The 19648-nt window shown below is 41.1% G+C and overlaps 2 protein-coding genes across 7 annotated transcripts in view; one reads left to right on the top strand and one right to left on the bottom strand.

The window, feature by feature from the left end:
• kdm4c (lysine (K)-specific demethylase 4C) overlaps positions 1–950 on the bottom strand; it is a 31045-nt gene extending 30095 nt beyond the window's left edge. The window contains exon 1 of one of the 4 annotated variants that reach the window (XM_014339925.2): positions 754–950. The gene's annotated coding sequence lies outside the window, so the exon portion shown is untranslated. The remainder of the gene's footprint in view (positions 1–753) is intronic. The other 3 variants (XM_005941882.3, XM_005941880.3, XM_005941883.3) reach the window with 3 other exon arrangements.
• A 1242-nt stretch (positions 951–2192) lies between these two features.
• Positions 2193–19583, top strand: ecpas (Ecm29 proteasome adaptor and scaffold). Of its 3 annotated transcripts, none has more exons than XM_014339921.2 (49): positions 2193–2309; positions 3033–3163; positions 3421–3537; positions 3844–3962; positions 4085–4234; positions 4352–4529; positions 6376–6515; positions 6743–6821; positions 6934–7053; positions 7217–7302; positions 7399–7474; positions 7566–7615; positions 7716–7782; positions 7926–8048; positions 8164–8267; positions 8456–8579; positions 8673–8753; positions 8889–9105; positions 9385–9476; positions 9656–9790; positions 9893–10064; positions 10284–10456; positions 10633–10734; positions 11005–11128; positions 11452–11597; positions 11854–11908; positions 12012–12126; positions 12847–12915; positions 13081–13198; positions 13280–13447; positions 13584–13663; positions 13817–13922; positions 14059–14106; positions 14206–14324; positions 14813–14963; positions 15049–15114; positions 15230–15319; positions 15470–15536; positions 15628–15719; positions 15809–15875; positions 15999–16196; positions 16426–16637; positions 16716–16759; positions 16844–17036; positions 17143–17299; positions 17616–17721; positions 17809–17897; positions 17983–18054; positions 18733–19583. In XM_014339921.2, exons 1-49 carry the CDS (start codon positions 2288–2290, stop codon positions 18870–18872), a joined length of 5550 nt encoding a protein of 1849 aa, XP_014195407.1. In that variant the 5' UTR covers positions 2193–2287; the 3' UTR covers positions 18873–19583. The 3 variants fall into 3 exon arrangements, with proteins under 3 accessions (XP_014195407.1, XP_014195408.1, XP_014195410.1); XM_014339922.2 differs by lacking the exon at positions 2193–2309 and adding an exon at positions 2338–2551; XM_014339924.2 differs by lacking the exon at positions 2193–2309 and adding an exon at positions 2589–2914.
• Positions 19584–19648: the final 65 nt, after the last annotated feature.

Below are 19648 nucleotides of genomic sequence, written 5' to 3'. Positions count from 1 at the left end.
TATATATATATATATATATAGGGATAAATAAATAAATATCTCCATTAAATCACAGCAGAATTGTACTTACGTATTAATAACACTGCATGAACGCTTCTGGCTTTGCTAATCTTTGTTGTCTGCCAACAAGCTAACTAGCCAACTAGCCTACGTTTTGTTAGGATGCCAAATAATGGCTGAACAAACAGCGCAGCTTGCTAGCTCGGCTGACTAGCTCGCTTATATTTAAATGATACCCACCGGCTTTAATTTAATGTGTGCTCGTGGGGCATTGCGGCTCAACAGTATTTGGTGCTAACAGTTAGAGAGGGCAAAGCATTACAAAGTGTTAAGTTAAGCCACCTATCGCGTTAGCTAACTTCTTACTGCACGAGTCAATGGGATTTAAATGCCCCTCACAAGAAGGCTGCACACAGGCCTGTAGCTACCCCCTTCGCCACTTTATGTAGTGCAGAACATTTAATCTAGCACTTCTCTACTGTTATGTGTTATGCAAGTTTAGCAACAGACCAACAAACAAAGCCAAAACATACACCGCGAGAAGTCCAGTGGCATGAGAGCGTGCCAACTTATGTTTGTGGCAGTGCTAACGCTTAGCTGTTGATAGCTCGGCTAATTCTGCACAGGAGTCACGAAATGCACCCTGCTTTCACACAAACTGGCGCAAAGCTAGCTTCCTCTGCACAATTTTCGCCGGTATTTCACATCATGTCCGCATTAAAGTGTACAGGGTTTTATTTTGTTTTGTTTTACCTTGATTTAGAAAGACTCGGGTCGTGTTGTTGTTTATCCCCTTCCTTGTTCGTACAGCTGATTCACATGACAGCTGCTGCTGATTCGTGCCGTGCAGAACGGCGGTGTCCCACACCGCCTCCACAGGCACGGCCGTGGTGCAGTAACCTATCCAGGCGCTGTGAGATCTGCGGATCGGGAGGCGAGCCCGTCAACTGGAACGCAGCCAGAGACGTAGGTAGTAAGTGCACCTGCATCCCCAGCGCTAAAAAGTCAAAAAGTGCTGGTCTAATATTTTGTCATTTCTATAGCTGCACCTTGAGGCCCAGAGGTGAAAGTTATTTTTATTTTTAAAGCTATAAATACATTTTTTTTAAAAAAATCTGGAGTTAATTGTGCTATTTGTAATATCAAGGGCTAAAACAATTAAGCTTAAGTTAAATCCCAAAGGATTTTTTAATAGTAGCTTAACTTAGCCGAGGCTCTTTTAGGCATCTGATGAAAATAAGTTTTGGGTTGCCTGGTTGTGAGAGGTTTGTTAGGTTGGGATTTAATGCTCCAGAATTAGTACGGAATTAGTCATTTGTGAATAATTGTACAAAAAATGTTATTTCGTGTATCCCCTGGACTGAGGAGAGTAGACAATGAGATTTTGGTGGTGGAAGGAAAAGGTACAAGAACGCATTTGAAGGAAGAGGATGACAAAGAAAAAGGGGGCAGCAGTACTGGAACAAAAGCAAAGGACACAGCTTATAGTGAGTTGTATGCAAGGCTGGACACTAAAGAATAGAGAACTTGTACAGGTTGACTGGCAAAGAAGCTGGTTAGCGTGATTAAGGACAGAGCTGCTAATGAGTGTGCTAGGACGATGGAAGGAGGAGCTGATGGATGAAATGTGAGACATGCTATGATGTATGGTTTGGAGATGATGGTGCTGACAAAAAAGAGATGGGTGGAGCTAAAGAGGTTAAGCATGAGTAGATCAGAAGGACAACTCAAGTTGAGCAGTTTGGAGACAAAGTCAGAGAGGACATGTGCAGAGGAGCAATATATTTGACAAAGGATGCCGAATAACAAGGTGCCAGGTAGGAGGAAAAAAGGAAGACCACAGAGAAGATTCATGAATGTAATGAAGGGGACATGCAGACAGTTGGTGTGCCAGTGATAGGGCGATACTGAGTCAAATGAGCAGCTGATGGGAGGAGCAGAAGAAGGGAAGAAGATTGAAGTACTACCTGTCCCCATATGAATCTAATCAATAAAATCTGGGAAATTAATACTAATAATATCTATCTATCTATCTATCTATCTATCTATCTATCTATCTATCTATCTATCTATCTATCTAGTTGTATTTGTCGTGAGAGCCTGTAGAATAAGAGCATGTAGGATCTGTGCTGCACAATTTAAATGTACAAAACTTCCTTGTGATTCCTTGTGTGTCAATTAATAATTTTTGGTGTCTGGGGTGATGAAGCAGTAGTTTAGGAGTGGCGTCGGTGGATGCAGTAACACTCTCTAAACTGGGGGGGTCGCTGATTGACTTTCTGCAAACATGGCTGCCCAGGATGAACTCAGTAAGTTTCTTTTTGGGTTATTGGCGATTCACATATTTTGTCAAATGTCGCACTCGTGGTTTCTAAAAACGTATCCAGGAAAATGCCTAATCCGCCCTGACAGTTGGGGTGTTTTTTGGTGTAACGCTAAAGCTTCTTGTAGTTCAAAACCAGGGGTAGGTGCGATAGCTAGCTACTAAGCTAACCAGAATGCTATCGTCAGGAGGCCGTTTGCCCAGTCATGGTCAAAAAGAAACTATCACGTAGGCTATTAATATATATCCATTTATGAAACTTTGAAAGTGCGCAGTAACTGCTAGGATATTCGGGGTATTGGGGATTTGACCTGCAGGATGTGACCTTAAGTGAAAAGCTAGTTGAATAATACAGAAACGATCAAATGCGTGAATAGTCTTGTCAGTTGTTGTAGCTAGCTGGGTGCTTGGTGAGCCATGCCAGGAGAAGGAAGGCAGGGCTGGGTGATGGTCGCACCAGCACAGCAGCTGACAGGACGAACTTATCAGCAGAACTGCAGCAACATGCCCGTGAGACCGTTTTAAGCATGCATGTTGCTCTATGTTAAACTGAAGGTCGTAGTCTTTGTGTTGCAGATACCTTACTACTGGGTGAGATACTTGAGTAGAAAGATATTGCGAAATTAGCCATGATGGGGCCAATAATTAGCGTGTGACAAATACCGCCTGGAAAATGAGTTAACAAGGGTGTTATATGTATTTTTGACAGATCAACTGGAACGTGTGTTCCTTCGCCTGGGCCATGCAGAGACAGATGAACAGCTGCAGGACATTATCTCCAAGTTCCTACCCCCTGTTCTCCTCAAGCTCTCCAGCGTTCAAGAGGGGGTGCGGAAGAAAGTAAGAAGGGTGTAGCCTGTCTATGTTACTTAAGAGATTATAATGACTGCATTACAAGGGAGATGTGTTTATAAACTGCAGTATCATTACTTCAAAGTTCAGCCCAGAAAAAAATTATTTGAAGGTATAGCAGAGATATAGACTCAGTTCTCTAGATGCAAAGGTTCTTCAAGGATCTTAGATTCCTTTCACTTTGTTTATGCATCTGTCTTATTTAACTACATAATAAAATGTGGAAACTGCGTATTCTCTGCTAGGTAATGGAGTTGTTGGTCCACCTGAATAAGAGGATAAAAAGCCGGCCTAAGATTCAACTTCCAGTAGAAACTTTGCTTGTGCAGTACCAAGACCCTGCAGCTGCCTCTTTCGTTACGGTAAGAATCTCATATTAGGATGTTTGCCATATAGTGGAGGATGTGTGTTTGCCTTGTGGGCGTGATTGCCTTATGGGCCAATGAACATCGTTGGTAAGGTATCACACAGTTACCACATGGGATTTAATCAGATCAGTGTTTTTGTCCCTTTGTTTTGTTTTTAAAACACAATTTAATACACATGATTGAATTGACGTTTATGTGGGGTTTTTTTTAAAATCTAGTTAGTGATCCTAGATTGACTTGTGTTTTTAAAAATTGGCCTATTATTGAGAGCAGAGTTTTGATGGTCACATTTATACGCAGAATTTCACCATCATCTACATTAAAATGGGCTACCCTCGTCTGGAGGTGGTAAAACAGTGTGAGCTAGCCCCGACCCTCATCACTGCCATGGAAGGAAAACCACAGCCACAGCAGGACAGGTAAGGGGATGCATCCAAACACCCATTTTGGATATGGTTGTGTGACATGTGTGTTAAGCAATCTTGAGATATCGGCTTATTAATTTTAATTTAATTTGTCTATACTCTATGTTCTCTCTTAGTCTGATGCACCTGCTGATCCCTACTCTTTACCACATAAAGTATCCTACTGACACCTCCAAGAGTGCTTCTCTGTTTAACCTAACTGAGCGGCCAAAGACAATGCACCTGCTGTTGGAGTTCATGTTAGATGTTTTACTGATGCCTTATGGGTGAGTTGACGATTCATAAGCGAATAAGGGTTGCAGACCTACCTCTGGTGAAATTAATTCCTTGCGAGAAGTATTTTTACCACAAATTGTTGACCTGTGGTGTCCTTCTCCTCCTAGGTTTGTGCTGAATGAATCTCCAACTCGCCCCGCTCCCTCCTCCTCCCAGGGTACTTCTGGAGATGGGACAGTGGCTGCGAGTAGTCAGGGTCTCCCACAGCCTCCTCCAGGGATGAGTGTTTATGCTGCCAAGAGGGTGATTGGAGAAGCCCAGTGGAATGCTGAACAGCTGGAGCAGGTATACAAACTGAACTGGGAGGATGAGTACTGGCTTTATATGTTTATCTGTTTGGAAAGGTAATATGCTCAGTGTTTGGGCAGGCCGGCCAAGTATATTTATGCCCATCTGAGTATGTTTGGTGACTTGTTTTTTTAGGGGTGCAACGATACTCGTATAGATATTGAACCGTTCGACACAGTGCTTTTGGTTCGGTACGCATATGTATCGAACAATACAACATTTTTTATTTATTTTATCAACTTTTCTTCAGTGGATCTGCATTCGACTACTCTGCCTAGGCTGCACTGTTGAGTGCAGTTCCACTGAGCGCAACGCAAGCTAGCAAGACAGAAGCTAAGCTTGCAACATGGCAACTGCCTCAACGCTACCCGAAAATGAACCTCCCCCACCCTCATTCAGATCTGGCGTTTGGAACTATCTTGGCTTTCATGTGAAGCATGACCCTGATGGTAAGCTTCACATGAAAACAAAAGTAAAACAGTATGTCAGATGTGCCAAGCAATGCTCAATTTGTGGGAACCAGTGCGTTAGCGCAGTTAGCTCGTTAACGTGTTGACGCCGTCCAGCCCCGGCGGGGGGTGATCCGCGGTAACTCATTAACGGAGATTTGCCGCGTTATGGCGTTAATGTCATTTTAACGAGATTAACACTGACAGCACTAGTGGGAACACAATGAATATGACTGCACATTTACGCCGACATCATCCTAGTGCAAAGACAAGTGGAAGCAGACAAAAAAAACAAGCACGCATGCTACAAACTTTACCCGAGTCATTTAGACAGCCGTTAGCACATGATTCTCCTTATGGGGACCTGATATGTTTAATATGCTGCTGAGAATATAGCCCAGAAGAAGCGTATAGTATAGCTTTTATTTTGGAAAGAGCCATTTCTCTATAATAAACTCTCTTTTCCAAAGATGAGTGATTTCTCCATCAGATAGATTTATTTTGTTGTTTCAGCAACATTAAGTTTAAAAACTGTACTTTTGAGTTAAAATATATATTTATAATTTCAATAAATGACAAATTAAAAAGGCATGAACATTTTTTTTGTATCGAAAAAATATTGAACCGTGACACCAAAGTATCGAACCGAACCGTGAATTTTGTGTATCTTGCACCCGTATTGTTTTTGTCTGTCTGCGTGGATAGCTCAATGTCCTGTTGATTTGGTAGATTTGGTCCCCCATGCCAATGTTTTGAAAGTTCAGTTGTTTACCAACTAATCTAGGCCATCCCAGTCTTTTGCTAGTCAGGTGACTTTAATGACAATCCTGAATATCATTCACTGTCATTCATTGGAATAGTGCCCAACTATACCATTGTGCACTGCAGTTAACAAAGACAATCCCTGGGTTTCATTGTAACTGAGTTTCATGTTCATCAAAACATGCAGTAGGTGGATAACTATACTGAGATCACAGATGATGCAGAGAATGACAAAAACGACCAGCTGCAGTTCAGCACTGTGCATTTGAAGTCCATCTGCAGGCGTAAAGAGTAACTGGAGATGATTATTGCTATACACATGCAGTGCTTGTGCCTCCGCTTGTGGATGCATACAGGTTATCGGCACAAAAATATTCAAATCTGCGGGAAACACTGATATGGAGGGTTTTTTTTGTAAGGCAAATCTTTGAATAGCTTCTAAACATTCAGGTTAGAATCAGTTATGTCTATAAATTTTCCACCTTCACCCCTAATTTGACTGTTTGGTATAATTTCTTCAGAGCAATTTCTTCTGTAATGTATATTTTTTAATATAAATGTGGACGGTGAAGCACCATGTGGCATGTTTACTATGACTAAATAGTTCCTTGTTGTTTACTTGGTTCCAACAGTGTAAACTGGGAATAGTGAAGTTCATTGAGGCAAAGCAAGTCCCAGAAGTGGAGACGGTGGTCCACCTGGTGGTGGCGTCAAGTGACACCAGACACAGTGTGGCCACTGCAGCTGATCTGGAGCTGAAGAGCAAACAAAGGTAGGCCATGAAACTTGATTTATGTCTGTGTTTGTATTTGCATCACCAAGTCCTCCACTTTTAAGTGCTCCTTTTGTCCGGTAGTTTATACAACTTAACAGTTTCCTAGATTTTGTAAAAATAATTTTTAAAAAGTCAGACTTTTTCCAAGTATTTCTGAGGAGCTGAATAAACTGTCAAACTGTCATTCCTATCATTAGTAATGCACTTGTTTTGTAATGTTTCAGCATCATCGACTGGAACAATCCTCTAATTATCAACAAGATGTTCAAAGTGTATCTGGGGGATGTCCCTCTTAAAACAAAGGTTTGTCAACTCAAACTCAACATTTAAACTCTCTTTTTTTTAACATAACCTGTGAACATAAGTATTTTCTTGACCCGTAGAAATGTAAAATCCCTTTATATGTATACTGTAGGGGGGCGGCATGAAGCAAGAGCTGAAACATGAGCCAGTAAGCACAAGAGTTAAGCTGAAGATCCTGCCGCATCTTCTACGCTCACGTCTGGCTGCAGAGTGCTTTCCAGCTAATATCCAGGTACGATCTGTGATGCTTCTGGCCATGTTTTCTTTTTTATTCAGTGTGAAGTTTGTTTTAGTGTATCCAGATAACTCTGATATATGGGTATTTTTCAGGTACTGCCATGCAAAACAGTAAACTTTCCAGATTTTCTCACTAGTTTGCTTTCTGTCCTCTCTAGGTTGTTTATGACGGTCTGTTTGGGGCCAGCACAAACAACAAACTGCTGTCTCTCACCCTACAGTTTGTCCATCATATCTGCATGGTGTAAGTCTTTTCTTCGTCTTCCTACAGATACATCTGTCTTCATCAGTGTGTTTCAAGTAATTAAAAGCTGATTCTGTCTCTCTGATTTTTCATTAGATGCCCTGACACTAATAAGCCTTTAGGGCTAATGTTGCTTAATGGTCTTACCAAGCTCATCAATGAATACAAGGAGGTAAAATGCAAGACATAAATAATGTGAAGTTCATACAGGGTCGCGCACTTTAATTTGAAATATACTTACTGGGAAACACTTGTCTTTGCAGGATCCTAAGTTACTGTGTGTTGCTTACTCTGCTGTTGGAAAGCTGTCAAGGTATAAGGAAATAATGAGACTATTTCTTTATTTAAACATTTCCAGTTTTGCATTGTATTTCAAATGATGTAATACAAAATATCTCGGTCCTCTGTTCTAGTCGTATGCCTCAGCTCTTCACAAAGGACATTGCACTTGTGCAGCAGTTCTTTGAGTCCATGTGTAAGGTAGGGGAAAGACGTTGCAGTGAAAACTGAGTACCAAGCAACTAATGCATTACAAGATATTGGCACTCAAGTCGATATAAAATTATTGCCTTAAACTCTATTCTTGTGCATCTGGTATTGAAATTTCTAAAATTCCTCTTCAGGAAGAAGCTGATGTCCGTCTAGCTATTCAGGAGGCTTTGTCTATGATGGTTGGAGCTTACGCTAACCTCCAAGGAGCACTGCTCAACCTAATGGAGGCCCTGGTGGCTGCATATATTGGAAAGGTGAGAGGCAGAACTGGTAGAATAAACTTTAATCTTGGTGGGTTTAATAAGTAGAAATGAGGCAAATCAAACACTCATATAGTTCTTTGTTGTTTTTTGTTTTGTTTTGTAACAGCCGGAGGTGCAGGTTCGCCAGGTGGCCATGAAGTTTGCCAGCACGGTCTTTGCTCCTGATCATGTGCCATCAAGATACCTACTGCTGCTGGCTGCTGGAGACCCGTAAGTTTGAAAAACACAGTAATCTTTTGTGTGGTGGTAAATAAATGACAAGAACACACAGTAAACATTTTACTGGGTCATGAAATTATTGATAGTACAAAGAAGAAGCTTTGAGCTTAAACTAAAATGTGTCCTAGGTGTACTTATCTGCAGAAAAGCTTGAAGTGTCTTATTTTTCTGTGTTGTAGAAGAGAAGAGGTGTCTGGGGAGGCCCAGAGGGTGCTGAGGGCTTTCCATACCAAGAGCTCAGAGAAGGAGGGACCAAAACCTATGCCCTCCTTTCCTGATATGGTGGCTTATGTCCAGGAGAAAGTGAGGCTCTGAGCATGTTCTCCAAGTTTCTCATGATGGTGTTTTTACTAAGACGTTTTAAATCTTAAATCTCTGCACTTCTGTCTTTATTAGGCCGCTCAGCGAATCAAGACTCCAGCTAAGTACATTGTGGGAACTTCCACAATTCCTTTCAACCCCTCTGCATTTGGCGAGGTAAATATGAATTTGTTATGACCTCATGGCATCTATTAATCGTGACACTGGCCCATCTTATAGTCTTATACCTCTTATACCTGTGCTAGATGCTTGTCTTCTAATCCGTCTCATTTCCGTTTCCTGTTGTCCCAGATCATGCTCTACCTGAGGATGTGTTTAGCCCACAGTGCCGGGGCCATGCCCATGTCCACACGCTTGTCAGACATGCAGGATGATGCCCCTGCCATTGGCCGCTATGTCCACACGCTGCTGTTTTCTGACTCTCAGCCCTCAGGGTCAAAGGGCTCTGAAGCAAATCCTGTACATGTCTACATGGATCTTCTGCAGCAGCTGCTCTCTGCTGTAGGAGGTGAGGAAGCACTTAGTTATTAAACAATCAAGCAGTTTTTGGAACATTTTTTTTTTTTGCTCTGAAAATGTGCAGTGAATATTTAAGTAACAAAAAAATCTCGACTCTTAAAAATTGCAAGTATCAAAGACTGTCTCTTTGATAAAAGACTGCAAAATTCAGTTTGTGCTTCATGTAAATAAGTTCTGCTAGAAGAAGTGTTCCTTTAAGAATCCATGTGCATTTCCAGGTATTTATGTTTGTCAGGAAATTGTACCTAATGTAATAATCTCTTAACAGGAATCCCTGTCATGTACTGTTTACTGGAGGTTGTGTCTGTGTGCCCGGAGAAACTGGCTCCCAGATTTGCTGATAAAATCGACTGGATTAAAGTGAGTATCATAAACATGTGGGATGTTAGTGCCAATATTGGTATTTACTATATCACAAATGAGACAGATACCAGATAATCCAGCTGCTCAGCTGTGTTGTGATATTGTAAAACCATCAGCCTAGTGCACATTTTACAGATCTCATCGCTGTAATAGCAGATGTTTTTTTTCCCCCCCAGAGTCTGATGAACACAAACAAGGAGGACATGAGGGAGCTGGCAGCCCAGCTGTATGCTGTTGTGGTTTCGACTATGACTGGCAACGAGTTGCAGAAGGCCGTGCAGAACCTCGTCAAAATCACCAAAGACAACCACGTAATGCCACTTTGTTGCTACACAGCCGTTCGTAGCTTCATTTATTTTATAGCTGTGAAAATTGACCTTGCATTAATGTTTACTTGCTTTGTCAAATCACAGAGCCCTGAAACTCAGCATGGTGCCATCTTGGCTCTTGGCTATATGGTCGGAAGGAACATGAGCAGGAAAAAAGCTGCCACATCCATTGATTCGACAGAAAACATGGGGCAGCAGATGAACATCTCTTCCCAGGAAGATGATGAACTTGCTGCCATGGCAACAAAGACAATTGGTATGTAATTATTTCACATCAGCTTCATTCATTTACTGATTTGGTAACTGTTGGAGTACCAAAAACTGATGCTAAATTTTATTTTGCCTATACTGTAATGATTATACAGTATTTTTTTTAATTCCTTAGTTTTTAGTTGACAGTTTTAAAGTTTATATCATACATAATGATTTGCTTCTTTGTATGCTGTTTGACCCATTTTTGTTCATGTTCGTCAAGGTTCCTTCCTGGACAACAGCAGTGCAATGCTGGCTATAGCAGCCTGTACAGCTCTGGGGGAAATTGGGCGTAATGGCCACCTGCTGATCACTGCAGAGGGAGAGGGCTTGACTAAACTCTCTGTTGTAGAAAACCTGCTGGCCCGCATTCCCTCTGGCAAGGAGAGTACAAAGGTATTCTAGAAATCTAATTGAAAAAATGGCTACTGAGAGGCACTTTCCAGTGATTGTTACTGGCACACATTATATCAGTGGTTTATTTGCACTGTATAAATTAATGATATGTCGGGTCCTTAGATTTTCTTGCCTACTTTTCTATCTTGATCATCATGTTTGTGTCTTTGTTCCAGATGAAGGAACGAGCCATCATGACCTTGGGTTATCTGCCAGTGGGAGATGAAGATTTCCCTCATCAGAAGAAGCTGCTGCAGGGACTTATGGACTCTGTAGAGGTCTGAAACATACTGATGGATAGTACATTTTTAAAAGACTAGGTTCAAATGAACAGGTGTAATTGGTAGCTTAAGGTTTGTTTGTTTTTTAACATTTTACTTTTTGAGGTCAGGGTAATGAATCGGGCTGTATTGAGGTGGTTATTTTTGCACAGATATGCTGGTATTGTCTCTAAACATTTCTACTTGAGCTGTCACTCGGCTTAACAACTCGTTGCTGGCAGCAATACTCAAGTTTTTTGTTTTTTTTACATTCTCAATCTTTCCAAGGCCAAGCAGGTGGAGCTACAATTCACAGTAGGAGAGGCCATAACAAGCGGTGCCGTAGGGACCAGTTCTGGAGCTGCCAGAGATCCATGGACCTGCACCGAGGACCATTACACTCCACCACAGAGTACGTTTCTAAAATGTAGTCCCAGCTTGTATTGTGCTTTTAACATTTTTTTTTTTATCTGTTAATGAATTTTGCCATTTCTGAAGTTCACACTACTCTGATTTGGTTCTCCAGTATAGTGGCACGCTTACTGTCCACTCTGCATGACCATATTCAGCTTTATACCAGCAGTTGTCCTAATGAAATCCATGGTTATCTTTTCTGTCTGACATTATTTTGAATTTTCTGAGCATATATTCACCTGCAACAGTCCATTTTTATCTAAAAGCTGAATGTTTTATCCACAAAAGTTTTAATTTCCACTTTTTCCTTTCTGCTGACAGATGTAAAAAACAATGATGTGGTTCCCTGGGTCCTTAACGCCATCCTGACCAAGTATATAACCAGCCAGAACCCCCACGTCCGGCAGGCAGCCTGCATCTGGCTGCTTTCCCTTGTCAAGAAGCTCAGCCAGCACAAGGAGATTACGGTGTGTATTTTTAACCCCAAAATTGAGACTCGGGGTGAAATGTAAATTAAAAACAGAATGCAATGATTTGCAGATCTTGTGAGCTCATATTTTATTCACAATAGACCGTAGAAAACATATCAAATGCTTGAAATGTGAAATTGTACCTTTCTGGGAAAAATATTCATGTGCCAAAGTCTTTAGTGTGCAAATTTAATTTCTTTATGCACGTATGTCAAATACCCGTAATTTTGTTTCTCTTCTTTAACTCTTACAGTCACATTTGAAAGAGATTCAGGGGGCCTTTATCTCTGTTCTCTCAGACCCTGACGGTAAGATCAGACTCAAGTCTAAGTGAACTGTTTGATCAGCTCATTACTTGCTAGCTTTGCGCCTGTGCACTTCCTCACGCTTCACTCTTCCTCTTTCATTCAGAGTTGAGTCAGGATGTGGCATCTAAAGGCCTTGGTCTGGTCTATGAGATGGGGGGAGAGGGTGACCAGCAGGAACTGGTGTCCACTCTTGTTGAAACGCTCATGACTGGTAAAAGGTGAGTGGATGGTTGGGTTGAGTACAGATTCAACAGCTTCAAGCTTGTGCATGAATGAGGGAAAAATCTAGAAACAGGTTTATTGTTTTGAAACAAACTGTTAGACCGTAGTGCATGTTGAATGAGGTCCTCCACATACCCAGCTGAAAGCTAAAATGGTCTAAAGATACAGTTAATTTTATTTTTTTTACTGCAAGTGTTGATAAGTTTGTACAGAATAAAAAATGAGAAGAAATGGGAATGGAATATTATGGACTCACAAAGATGCTGCTCAGTTTCCTGGGTTAAGACCTCTGAATGTATCTGTTTCACAGAGCTGACTGACTCGACTTGGATCATAAAGCAGTGGATTCACAAAATGTTTAAAAAAGAAGTCTAAAAATAAATAATTTAAATGGTCCATTAAGCACTGTGGGAGGACTAATGATTAGCTAATGTGCACCATGGGCAGGATGAACACATGCATCGAGCTACTGTCAAATTTTGCGCTTTTAAAAACAGAACAAAAGCAATATATTGTTGTGGGTGTCCTTCAGTTTCCACCTAAAGTTGTGCTCGATCCAGGCAGGTTTGTTGGTCTCCAGTGGTTTGTCAGGGAAACTTGAAATTGTGATTGAAACCAGTGTTAAACTGAAGAAGGACAAAGATTGTAACAAGCTTACAATCGCGTCTTGCATTGGGCTAATTGTTAAATCATTATTTTATTTTTTTTGTAAACAGAGTGAAACATGCAGTCTCAGGGGATACAGAGGTGTTCCAAGGAGAAGGTTTGGGGAAAACACCTGATGGGTAAGGCATATCACCTCTACTGGCATTTTTAGCTCCTATTTCAGTGAAAGTGTAATAAATATATTCATGCTTTTTAAAATGTATTTAATCTTTGTGCTCAGTTTGCACACATTCACCCTTCTTGGCCTACTTCTGTACATAATCTGTATTCATGGTTTCTGGCAGTCACGGTTTGTCCACATACAAGGAGCTGTGTTCATTGGCCAGCGACCTGAACCAACCAGATCTTGTGTACAAATTTATGAACCTAGCCAATCATCATGCCATGTGGAACTCTCGCAAGGTATCATGTTTGTATTCACCAGTTTTTACATCCGTGACATCCATGCCCCTTCCAACCTGATCATGCTTATCCTCCTTTCAGGGAGCAGCTTTTGGTTTCCACATGATCGCAGCTAAAGCCGGGGAACAGCTGGCTCCATTCCTGCCTCAGATAATTCCTCGTCTGTACCGCTACCAGTTTGATCCCAACCTTAGCATTCGCCAGGCCATGACAAGCATCTGGGATGCTTTGGTCACTGATAAGACCCTGGTAAGAGCTGATTGTTGTACATTTGCATCCATTAAAAAAACAAACTACAAAACATTATTTGTCTTTAGAAAAAAAATGGTTGTAGACATAGTTGTTTAGTTACATGTGCCTGCTTGCTTGTTCTGATTTATTACAGGTGGATAAGTATCTCAAAGAGATCCTTCAGGATGTGATTTCTAATTTGACCAACAACGCCTGGAGAGTGCGAGAGTCCAGGTGCATGTACACTTATATTAAAAAAAATAAGATCATCAGCCTTGGCTTTTGACTTTGTTAACTTGCATTAGAATGGATGCTTTGTTAATAATGTTTGCAGTTTGTTTAGAATAAGATTTAAAGGCTAAACGCTTATGTGAATTTTTCTTTCAGCTGCCTGGCCTTAAATGACCTGATTCGAGGCCGTCAGGCTGATGACCTTATTGATCACCTGGCAGAAATATGGGAGACCCTGTTTAGAGTCCTTGATGACATCAAGGTAGGAAGGAAGTGATCAGAGATCAGTGTTTCTTTCATTGATGTGGCACAAAGGTTTGAATTCGTTCACTGTTTCTGATGCATAACAAAAAAAATAAAATGTACATTATTACAAAGTAAAAAAAATTTCTGTTTAGGAGTCTGTGAGGAAGGCTGCAGACCTAACACTGAAAACACTCAGTAAGGTAAAGCTGTTTGCCACAACTTTGGCCTGTGTATGTGTTTGTGTGTACATGTGTGCTTGTCTGAGTACCTTTTCTAATGCAGACTTTTTCTCTCTCCAGGTGTGCACCCGTATGTGTGAGTCTACAGGCTCTGGAGCCCAGAGAACTGTGGCGGTGATTTTACCCACCCTACTGGAAAAAGGCATTGTTAGCAATGTCGCAGAGGTTCGCTCACTCAGGTAATATCTTCTTCTATAACTTTGGTCCGGTTTTTCTTCTGTGGCAGTCGTTGCTTTTAATGTAAACTTGTGCTTTAATTCTAGTTTTAATTCTAGTAAAATATTTTAGTAGTAAGAGATTAACAGCAAAATTGGTTTGGGTGGTTTTTTGTTTTGGTTAGTTTTTTGTTTTTCAAGCATAATTAAACCAGAAATTTAGCAGCTTGCTGTATACCAATATATGATCCTGCAAAAATGATGTTAGGTAACGTGTAATTTCTTAGTAAGTATTTGCAGTTGACGCTTAGGTTGTTTTTCTTTTCTTTCACTTGTTAAACTCTTTTTAAAAAAAGTAACTAAGCCAACAGGAAATTTACCTTTCCGCTTTTCCAACATGGCACGATGCTAACTTTAATTCATCATTCGGTCATCACGTTACCAGGTCGTAATTTTTTGCTGTATAATTGTGTGTTCTGTTCTCTCAACAATCTCTTTTTTTTCCAAATCAGTATCCAGACCCTGGTGAAGATCAGTAAGACTGCCGGTGCCAGACTAAGGCCCCATGCTTCCCGGTTAATCCCAGCTCTGTTGGAGTCCCTCAGCACTCTGGAGCCTCAGGTCCTCAACTACCTGAGTCTCCGAGCCACAGAGCAGGAAAAGGTAACCTCAGCACTCGCCTCCATAAAAAATTGAAGCCTATAAGTTTATTAAAAGTTTTCATGAGTTATTATTACTCTACTTCTAGAGTGCCATGGATGCTGCCAGACTAAGTGCTGCCAAATCCTCTCCAATGATGGAGACTGTTAACATGGTAAAAAAAACAACAACAACCTTACTAATTAATTAAGTAGATGTGTCACAAAGAGGTGCCTTATTTAAAGTGTTACAAAAGTATGTGACATATATTTTGCTGTCTTTGTATTCAGTGTCTGCAGCACCTGGATGTTGCTGTTCTGGGAGAACTGGTTCCCAGACTCTGTGAGCTGCTTAAGAGTGGAGTAGGTTTGGGCACCAAGGTAAAAAACACAGTTATTTAGCTTTCTTTGCATCATCATACCGATCTTTCGTACATTTGCCTTCTTTTCCACACAGTGGCTCTTTCCTTTCTTTTTTTTTTCTACCAAGGTGTTCCAAGTTTACCTGCTACTCTTTGTCTCTCCTCACAGGGTGGCTGTGCTAGTGTAATTGTTTCCCTCACAGTGCAGTGTCCACAGGATCTGACCCCACACTCAGGTACAGGACAAGTTTGAATCTGTTCATCTAGTTTGTGTATTGGATGATGAAAGTGTGGTGTTAATTGTGATAACTGTTTTTGTTTCCTCAGGTAAACTTATGAGCTCCTTGCTGAATGGCATCCATGACAGAAGCACTGTAGTACAGAAAGCTTATGCCTTTGCTTTGGGACACCTGGTCAGGGTGAGCAGCAATTGTGATAAGTAATCTTGTTGATGATTTAGAAATAATGATTTGGTAAAGTCATAAGGACATCTGTTTTCTCCCATCAGTCAGCAAAAGACAGCAGTGTAGAAAAACTACTGCTGAAACTCAACACCTGGTACTTGGAGAAAGAAGGTGAGAAAGTAAAATATGCCTATATTTCTCCCAGCTGCTCTATATTTGAAAAACACAAGAAGTTGGTTTACTAAATTCAGTGCTAGCTTTCAGACTCTGCTCTTTGTGTTTTCTTGCTCCCAGAGAATGTGTACAAGTCATCCTGTGCACTGACAGTACATGCAATCAGCCACTACAGTCCAGATGTGCTGAAAGGGCACGCGGGAGTGGCCCTGCCACTGGCTTTCCTGGGCATGCATCAGGCACCGGGTCCCGATGAGGACAAAGGAGAGAGCCATGATGCCACGCTGTGGTCTGAGGTGTGGCAGGAGAACGTTCCAGGTGAGGAAAATCCAGACAGCATTAATGAAAATTATGCATTACTGATTAATCTGCTGCAATACACTGAACATATAAAGGAAACAAAGCAAATCTTCCTGTTTTACAAGGTTTCTGTTTTACCAACTAATCCTTTCAGCTTCAGATGTACTGTATATTTGTGATGGTGTCTTTTTGTGATGACATAAAGATTTAATTCTGTTTCCACTTCTTTAAACTTTTTTCTAATCAGGAAGCTTTGGAGGCATCAGACTGTACATGACCGAGCTGATTGCCATCACACAGAAAGCGCTGCAGTCCCAGTCCTGGAAGATGAAGGCTCAGGGTGCAGCTGCCATGGCAACTGTTGCCAAGGAACAGACAGGCTCACTGGTGGCGCCACACCTCGGCTTGGTGCTGACAGCTTTAATGCAGGGTCTATCTGGGCGCACGTGGGCTGGCAAGGTAATGATATGTAATATACCTGAAGAAAACAAGAAAGTGTTCATTTTATTTTTCTATTTTAAACTATTTTTGTTCCAGGAGGAGCTTTTGAAAGCCATTGGATCTGTAGTGTCCAAATGCAGGTAAAAAGTCTCTCACAGCCTTTTCTTTGTATGTTTTCTTCCAAGTACATCACAACATTTCTTGTCACACTTCTTCCTTTTCAGCACGGAGCTACAGAAGCCTTGCAGCGGCCAGCCCACCATCTCTGAGGTGTTGGAGGTTGTGCTGAAGGAATGTCGTAAGGAGAGTCTCGTGTACAAAATTGCTTCTCTGCGCTGTGCTGGGGACGTGCTCCACAGCAGCCAGGAGGACCGTTTCGCCGACATGGCAGAGATCCTTTTCCCTCTAATCAAGAAGGTTGAAACCTCCCTACTGCCTCTTGAATATGAATATTAAATGATTGATGCCATATTTTGAAAAAGTCTTTTAATGAACTCAACCTGTCTTAATAATTTTACAACAGAGCAGTCCAGAGAGTGGTGTTGGATCCCCAAGATCACTGGAAGACGACGACGACGATGATGATAAAGATGTGAAGGAGAAAGAGCTGCAGACCGAAGCTATTATTTGTGCTTTTGAGACTCTTGGAAAAAGTTGGCCAAGAAAGCCCGAGACTCAGAGTAAGTTTATTCTCACAAGAGACAAAACTGAACCCCAAATTTGTTTTGACATATTGTATATGGCATTTAAAGAAATGGGAATGTAGGACCAGCTCAAAAATGTTGTCCCCTTAATTGACACCATTCTTTCCCTTTGTCTACTTTTTAGACGTATTTTAAGCCACTACATGTATCTTGGATTTTTAAGTTATCTGGCAGAACTTCCACAAATTTCTTACCACAGAATGGGCAAGAAATGTGTTTGAGCTGATTGAAAGATCTTCAAGTAATGTTCTCAACTGTGTGTGTGTGTGTGTGTGTGTGTGTGTGTGTATAGCACGTTTCCAGGCAGAGGTGTGCAATCTGATGTGTGAGAAGCTTAAGCTGAGCACCTGGAAAGTGCAGCTGGCTGTTCTTCAGTCTATGAAGGCATACTTCCAGGGGTAAGCAGCGAAACAAAGAGAAGGTGTTCGACTGGCTGTGAAGAAAAAAAAATGATTAAAAGGTATTGAACTGTTTTTTCGTTGCAGGTTACTGCTGCTAGAAAAGGGTAATGACGACTTGAATTCATTGTCAGAGATTCTCACAGAGACCTGTGCTGCTCTCACATATCCTTTAGGTAAGCCCTTCACTACGTCCTGGTACTTCGTTTTATAGTTTATACGCATGCGTTTCATGCCCAACTGTGCTGCTTTTCTATCCAGAAAACAAGAGTTACTCCTCTGTGAGGACCGAGGCCCTGTCAGTCGTGGATCTGATCGTCAAGAGAACTGGAGGTAAATATCGATTCCTGCTTATATACAAGCATGTATTTTGTTTTTCAGTTTTATTCTTGGGCGATGTAGCGTTATTCTTTTTCTAGCATCTCCATTTGATCATAAGGTTTTACAGTAGTGAGGTTTGCTCTGAATTAAGGTTCAGACTTGTGCCACATATTATGCAGAAATGACATTTGTAAAGCCTCAAACACCCTGAAACTTGTATTATTTGCAGATGATATGAACGTGTTTTGTTCAGGTCAGAGTTTACAGCAGCTTTTAGAGGGAATCATAACAGAAAAGAATAAGTTCAAATGTTTTTTGATATGAACAAATAGTCACTAAATTTAAACAAAAGAAAGATTGTGTGGTGAGGGAAGAGCTAAGTGTAAAAAAAAAAAAGTATAGACAGCAATGAGGAGCATGTGTAGTCTTAAAGCACTATATGGATCAAGCAGAGTATTAAAAATTTATGTGGTTGTATTATACATTAAAAATTGATAATTACATATTATAAAAAGGAACACTTTTGGATTGCTGTAGTTAAAGAATTGTAGATCGTGTGTACATATTCGTGTTTGAGTGATTTCATGTTTTGATTTTTTTAATGTGTGATTACATTTATTACTCATATGTTGAAATAAAGATTTGATCGATTGACTGATGATATTTTTGTGCTTTCTCTGATATGAACAGAGAGTGAACAGTGGGATTGTGTGTCTGTGAAGAGCCGGGAGCAGCTGCAGCGCTCCCTGTCGACGCTGCAGTCCGACAGCAGGCCTGATTTGCGGGATAAGGCCCAGGAGCTGCGCAGACACATCCAAAGCCAACCTTGAGCGCACAGCGGCAAGAACATACAGCATCGGTGTCTCTTTTTTTCCTTCTTCATCAGTGACCATACATTAGCACACTTCCCCGACCTCTTTGATACTCTAAGATTCACAAATATCCCACTCTATAATAATAATTCCCATGAGCTGCGATGCTGGGTTGCCCAAGAGACTCCCACCTGTTTATGCAGACTGTTTCATGTTTATGGCTGGCAAAGCTTGAAGAGACTAACAAACCTTGCTCTACATCTGCACTCAGTGACATGTTGAAGGGCGAGGCTGTTATCGTAACTTGTTGAGATTTATTTGTTTAAATGGACAGTAAGCTGACGATAAATGATATATAAACCAGTGTGTTAGGTTTGTGGACACTGTATTCCTGTAGCCCCAATTTTGGGAGCTTTACTGCTGTCGTGGGTTTGCCTAACATTGGAAACTACAGAAGGTTGCGCACCTTAGTCGACAAGGATGGGGGGGTGGGGGCGGGCTTTTCAGGGGTTGTGAACACCATCACTGCTTAGTGGTGAAAGGACGGGGGCTACTGGAGAACTCTTGGGATCTTAAAAAAAATTAAGGTTTTTTTGCCTGATGGATGAGCAAGATGTAAGGCTATTTTGTGAAGTCTTTTAAAAACAAAAACCTGCTGTCAACTTCAAAGAGATGCTATAGTTGTTTGAATTTGTCCCTGAATAAATAAAATCCCCTTAATAATTTGCAGCAATTACTTTTATTTTCACTTAATTCCAAATAGGCTCTGTATTAAAACCACATGTTTAAGCGCT

This window comes from Haplochromis burtoni, unplaced genomic scaffold (assembly GCF_018398535.1).
Source record: "Haplochromis burtoni strain Fernald_Lab_line unplaced genomic scaffold, NCSU_Asbu1 Contig_323, whole genome shotgun sequence".
Taxonomy (NCBI): Eukaryota; Metazoa; Chordata; class Actinopteri; order Cichliformes; family Cichlidae; genus Haplochromis; species Haplochromis burtoni.
This window is presented reverse-complemented; position numbering and strand designations above follow the sequence as displayed.

Bases quoted from the DNA above. Each gene is read 5' to 3' on its own strand.
- ecpas (XM_014339921.2), top strand. From the start codon at position 2,288: ATGGCTGCCCAGGATGAACTCA. The intron at 9,106-9,384 runs GTGAGGAAGCAC...ATCTCTTAACAG, and splicing joins GCTGCTCTCTGCTGTAGGAG to GAATCCCTGTCATGTACTGT. The intron at 13,448-13,583 runs GTAAGAGCTGAT...GATTTATTACAG, and splicing joins TGGTCACTGATAAGACCCTG to GTGGATAAGTATCTCAAAGA.